Raw genomic sequence first — 6000 nt, 5'->3', positions numbered from 1 at the left:
ACGTTAAAAAGAATTACGACCCACAAAATCCATCAACCCATAAAAATCCAACAAAAGGTGTGGGGATGGGTTGGATTGGGTCGTGTCTAAACTATTGGATTGGTGTAAAGGTTGACAATGGGTTAAATTAGGCCCGAAAAGAAAACCCCAACCCATGGCCAATGCCCACTTTATCTTTAAAGAGTTGAGCCAAATGGACTACAAATGGGCTTTTTTAGTGGGTTTCCATTTCCCCCTAAAAAAAAAAAAAAAAAAAAAAAAAAAAAAAAAAAAGGAAAGAATCAAATAATTTTTTTAAAAAAAATTCTTGTCAAAACCAAATAAATGTTTTTTTATTAAGTTTTTAATTAGTTTTTTTTCCTTTTTTCCTTTTCTAACTTTTAATCAACGAAATTTCCAACTTAAAAAAAAAAAAAAAAAAAAAAAATCAAAGTCACCAAGCTACTAGCAAGATATATATTTAATAAGCGTAATTTAGTAAAATCACATAATGTATTCTAGTTTTTTTTTTTTTTTGATAATCACATTATGTATTCTAGTGGTTAGGTGTTTACCTTAAATTATTACTCTCTCATGCCTTAAGTTCAACCCCCCCCACCTTACCCAAATTCTTTTTTTACAAATTTTGAGTTAAAGGGTCAAGCTAATGACCTAGTGGGTGCCCATGGGCGAAGACCCAAATTATTTTGTTACAAATTACGAGTTAAAGGACTGAGCTAATGACCCAATGGGTGCCCATGGGCAAAAAATTGGTGCATGGCCTCATTGGGCTACTGGATTACCCACAAGCCTTTGATAATACTAGATCAGACTATCCATTAGCCCAATGGTTTGACAGGTTACTAGGCTGGCCTGTGAAATGTGGGCTATTTGATGACTTTTAGGTTGGTGGGTTAAATATACACCCCTAATAGATGACTAATTTAAAGACTAGGTCTCAAAATTGAAAGGCTCTCATATATTTTAGACCATTCTCATAATAATTAGAAAGCACATTTTTACTGGACAATTTAGCACAAACAAATAAGTCCAAACATGATTATTGTAAAATACAAGAACATATTTTTGAATATCAAAAGGAATTAACTAAGATTTTATTGGGTTTGAATTTAGGTGAATTTAAAGTGTTTATATAAAATTGTTTGGGTAGGATCAACGCCCACATAGAATGACTTTGTCAGGTATAGAATGACTTTGTCAGGTTGGAGTTCAACGTTTAAAAATTATAATTACCTTGAAGCCCAACCTTAACATAGAAAGACATTCTAATTCTAGAATGGGCTCGGCCCATAGCTAATTTCAATGAACAGCCCGACCAAAGGAGGTAGAGGACGCAAAAACTAAACAAACTCATCTAACTTTGAAAACGTATTAAACTAAGGAATTAAAAGCTCATTTAAGCTAAAAACTATCATCAATTCTTTTTGCCGAAACAACTATCATCAATTCATCAAGTTTAAAAGAAACCAAAAAAATAAGATAATAACACAAAACAACACAACAATGAAGACCAAAGCATCATTATCTTGCCTGGAATGATCATATATAGAAGCAAATAATTGGATATAAACATTCGAGGGAAATTAAATGGAAAGCAAAACAAAAGATAAAAAAGCATAATGATAGAAGCAAGAGGGTTTTTGTGATTCATCCCCACTCCCCAGGATATAATAAAAATAAAATTAAAAAAAAATTACTTTGAAACAAAGCCAAGCAGACTTGATGACTGTCAATGATGGCATTGATAATGGATTGCACTAGTGCTTAATAGTGTGTTTAAGTGTGCACCCAAAAAGAAATGAAAGGAAGAAAAGTTAAATTGAGTTATTTTTTGGACTATAGATGTTTGTAACGAAGAGAAAAAAATAATGATATATCTATTTAGAAAAAATTTAAGTTCTTCTATAATCATACGCTTTGCCACAACTTATTGAAGTGGTCAATTGTGAATGTGAACCACCACTTTTACATGAATTCACGACTTTTTTTTACCACTTATTGTCCACTGTTGTGGCAAAATTGTAGCACTTACTCATTTAAGAAAGAAGAAAGAAGAAGAAGAATATGATTATAACAAATAACAATATTATTTTCACGCACACTGACACACCCTTCAAAAGAGATAAGAGATTGTTTTGTCTTGAAGCTGAATGACAAAAAGGTGACTTCACAAAACAAAAACTGGCAATCGACAATCCAGTCGGTACCCAAAAGTAAGAGAAGAGAGAGGACTAGAATGGAATGCAAAACAGCATCCAAACCATCCTTTCCTTCCCATTCCCCACCCCCCCCAAAAAAAAACAACATTCGTGCTTTTCCATCCCTCCAAAAACAGCATCCAAAGGATTCCACCGTTCACTCTGTTATCGCTGTGATTCAGTGATAACAAATCTGAGACATCAGCATAAGCAAATTATGATGACCGTTTCTTCTGGGATTAAGAAATTTTCAATTAGAGTATCTAATAATTATATCTCAAAAACGTAAATGTTTAATGAAATCATTCATTCGTGCAGTAACAATTTACAATTGAAAGTCAAAACACTATAATTATTTGTTAGAGTCACTGATTAAGATACACAATTTCACGACGTATTTGTGTCAAATGAACACAAAAAGAGGGGGAGAGAAAGAAAAAGGCTCTATACAGTTTACTCTATAAAAGACTTAACATACAAGAAAGGAAAACCGAATTCAGAAACCAGATAGAGTTATAGCTACATATCACAAGATAGCTGAAAGAGTTGCTGTACCATAGTAACTCCCACTTCAGTATCGTAGCAAGAAGCTTGTATTTATGAGTGTGTATTTCCACAGTTTCCTTCTTGAGCTTTGTAAGACAGGCATCATTCTTTGATATAGAACCTCCAACATTGATTTCGTGGAATTCAATCGCTAAATTTTGACCAGCAAACCAAGCCTGAAAACCAAAACGAAAACAACCTATTTTGGATTACCTAATAAATCTGTCTTGTTCACTACCATTCCCACAATTAGCAACTTCATCAACTCCTAACTCTGTACATTTCAAGCCATTTAAATAAACCTGTGCTTGAATTATTGTCCTTCCGATTTTAAAACCTGGAACCACAGTGAACCCCACCTTTGCTCTAGTTTTACCTGGCAATATACATCTCCTTGTGACATCTTCCATGTACACCATCGAGAAATCCACACCTCTCTCCACTTGAAAAATCTCAACCACAGGATCAAACGAAAATGCCAACTTATGTAGTGTCCATATTGAGCTAGCCATTCTAACAAACGAGTCATAGAACACACTCAATGATTTCCATGAATTCAATATCACTTCTTTATGGGCCAAATTACTGAAAATTGACGATTCCATGGTGGGGTTGACAAGCTCTTGATACTTATTCTCACAAAATTTTGAAAAATCACAACTCTGATTCATACTTAGCAACTCCATAGGATTGCTCGATACATGCTCGAGTAATTGCTTCATAGAAGTACCATTCTTTTCCGAATTCAAAACATGCCCATTACACACAATATCATTCTCACCCAATCCAAACCCTTTTAAATCAAATCCCCTAAACATCCCTAAACAAACATACGACAAAAACGCATAACGATTATGCCCCTTTTTCGCATACTCAATATCCAAATAAACAGAATTGGCAGCCAAATCCAAATCCCACATAGCTTTTGTCATCAATTCAATCAAAATCTTAGTAAACCTATGTGTTGCTCTACAAGCATCATGTAACACAGAATCAAATACTCTAACAGACAAAAAAACCTCACAAGATGAATCGAAATTACCAGACAACTTCTTGGACAACTTCAAATTAGACTTACGAATCTCACCCAGCTTCTTCTTCAGAGCCAAAACCTCGTTGTCTTTCTGATCAATCTCCGACTGTAACCGGTTCGAAACGGTCCCAAGTATCCGCAACTTGCTCTGATTCTCTTGCACCTGAGCTTCCAAGCAAGACCCAATTCCCAAATCAGCATCAAAATCCGGGTTCTTCACTAAATCCTTGTAGAATTGCTTGAACTCAGACAACCTATGCAGGTGTGAGACCAAAGCTCTATCCGCTTCCTTCACATTTTCCTCAACAAACGGAACGTGGGCTGTCTGTAACTGAAAGTACGAAGCTTCAAACGACGAAACCGTAGCGAAAACCGACGAAATCAGTGTCTGGCTCACCTGGGTATCCACAGTTTTCATCTGGGTCTGACTCCATGGCCTTGTTATCGCTGATGGTGGCGGTGTTGGCTCTATCCCAAAAGAGGGAGCTTGACGAGTTGGGTCAGGCTTGATCACCACGACTTTCTGGTCTGTGATGACTTCTTCAGCTGAGTCAAGTAGTGAGTACCCATCAGAATCGTCGATGGGTTCGATTTCCGTGAAGAATTCGAAGGTCTTGGACTTGAAAGCCTGAGCAAATTTTGTGAACATTTCGGAGATTTGTGGGGGTTTTGAGGAGCTAATATTATCTGTTTCTGGCATTTCTCTGGTTTGTGGATTTATTTGAGTTGTGGGTTTGGAATGGAATTGGAGTTTGTTTGTGTGAAAAGAGAGGAATTGAGTGTTTCTTGGGTTATACTACTCTTTGCTTTGCTTGTGCTTGTGCTTGTGCTTGTGTACTATTGAGTTGAGAAGTGAATGGGGTGCTTTGGATGGCTTGGAAGGAAGGTATGTGGGTTTGGCTTGCTGGAGTTTTCTTTTTGTTTTGTTTATTGGGGTTCTATTTTTTTATTATTTTATTTTATTTTTATTTTTTTGTTTTTCGTTTTTCTTTAATTTGTGTGCTTAGTGCTTGACTCTTTTGAGGTCTTTCATTAACGGTAATAAGGGAGAAGGCTAGAGTGACAGCTTTGGTGACTGGCAAACGGAGAACTGGGAGATCTAAGTTGTTGGGATTAGAAAGTTGACTGGTTTTTTATTTTGGGTTGCATTCAGCTTTAGTTGGTTGATGTTGACCATCCATGTTCTTCTTCTACCTCCCAAACACGCCTTTTTTTTTGGGCACAAATCTGGGCAATATGGTTGCGGCATGTCACTTTCTAGATAGTACTGCTTTAAAGATTTTAAATAAGGATGTTGTTAGAACATTTGTTTAGGATGGTAAACTAGTTAAGGAGGGGAAAACCCAACACGGTCTAGCTATATTTTTTAGGCCGTTGAGCCACTTTCAATGAAAAAGGTCTATATTAACAAAAGTCATTAAATAAATCCATTGTAACTCAATCTATATATTATGAAATGAATGAATTAGATTTTATCACACCATCAATAGTTAAACAATACTGAAACAATAATAGCTAGGTTTGATCAAATGCTGATATCATAATAAAATCTAATCTACTCATTTCAAAATGGGTATATAGCATTTTATTAATTTGATGGTAGAATTAGCCTTAGAATTCTAGAAGATCCTAATCCAATTCTTCATCTATCATTAAGAGTTCCTGCATTTTTATGGATGAGTGCAAATAAAAAAAGTTAGCCTAATGGAATAGGATTCGTGTACACTTGGAATATAGGTTTTTTTTTTTTTTTTTTTTAATTTTTTATACAAGATAGAAATTCTATTCTAAGATAATCTAAGTGTATATGTGTGTGAAGCCCCCTCCTAGAGACTTGAATCTCGGCCCTTGCCCCCTACACCCCACAAGTACTTATACTTATAGAGTAACCATCACACCAAGGTGTGCAATGGTATAAGTTATTTAACTAAGAAACTAATGAAAATAGTAGGTACAATGGTTGGGAGGAAAATTAATATGATGCATTCATGAGACTAAGTGGGTAGTTGAGAAATTGAACATAATTGAGTATAATTTATGGTAGGTATACAAGAATATATAAAAATAGAAACGGGATAAGGATTATAGATAAAGATTTAAAAAAGGAAATTGAGGTTTAGAGGAAAGGGGACAAAATTATGTTAATAAATACTGTCTTAGGAGAAGAGACAAACTACATAATTTATGCAAACACTCAAATTGGATAAGAAGAATCCATTAAGC

General features: G+C 35.1%; 1 protein-coding gene across 1 annotated transcript; it reads right to left on the bottom strand.

Annotated features, from left to right (window-relative positions):
* Window positions 1-2515: 2515 nt before the first annotated feature.
* LOC115983158 (protein GRAVITROPIC IN THE LIGHT 1-like) lies at window positions 2516-4699 on the bottom strand. Its single transcript, XM_031105780.1, has one exon. The coding sequence runs from the start codon at window positions 4475-4477 to the stop codon at window positions 2954-2956; it is 1524 nt and encodes a 507-aa protein (XP_030961640.1). The 5' UTR covers window positions 4478-4699; the 3' UTR covers window positions 2516-2953.
* Between the last annotated feature and the right edge of the window lie 1301 nt (window positions 4700-6000).

The sequence above is a fragment of the Quercus lobata genome, chromosome 4 (genome assembly GCF_001633185.2).
Source record: "Quercus lobata isolate SW786 chromosome 4, ValleyOak3.0 Primary Assembly, whole genome shotgun sequence".
Classification (NCBI taxonomy): domain Eukaryota; kingdom Viridiplantae; phylum Streptophyta; class Magnoliopsida; order Fagales; family Fagaceae; genus Quercus; species Quercus lobata.
Note: the sequence above shows the minus strand (reverse complement) of the source record. Positions and strands in the feature narration are given on the sequence as shown.

What these genes read in the sequence shown, in the direction of transcription:
- LOC115983158 (XM_031105780.1), bottom strand. Translation starts at nt 4,477, where the DNA reads ATGCCAGAAACAGATAATATTAGCTCCTCAAAACCCCCACAAATCTCC.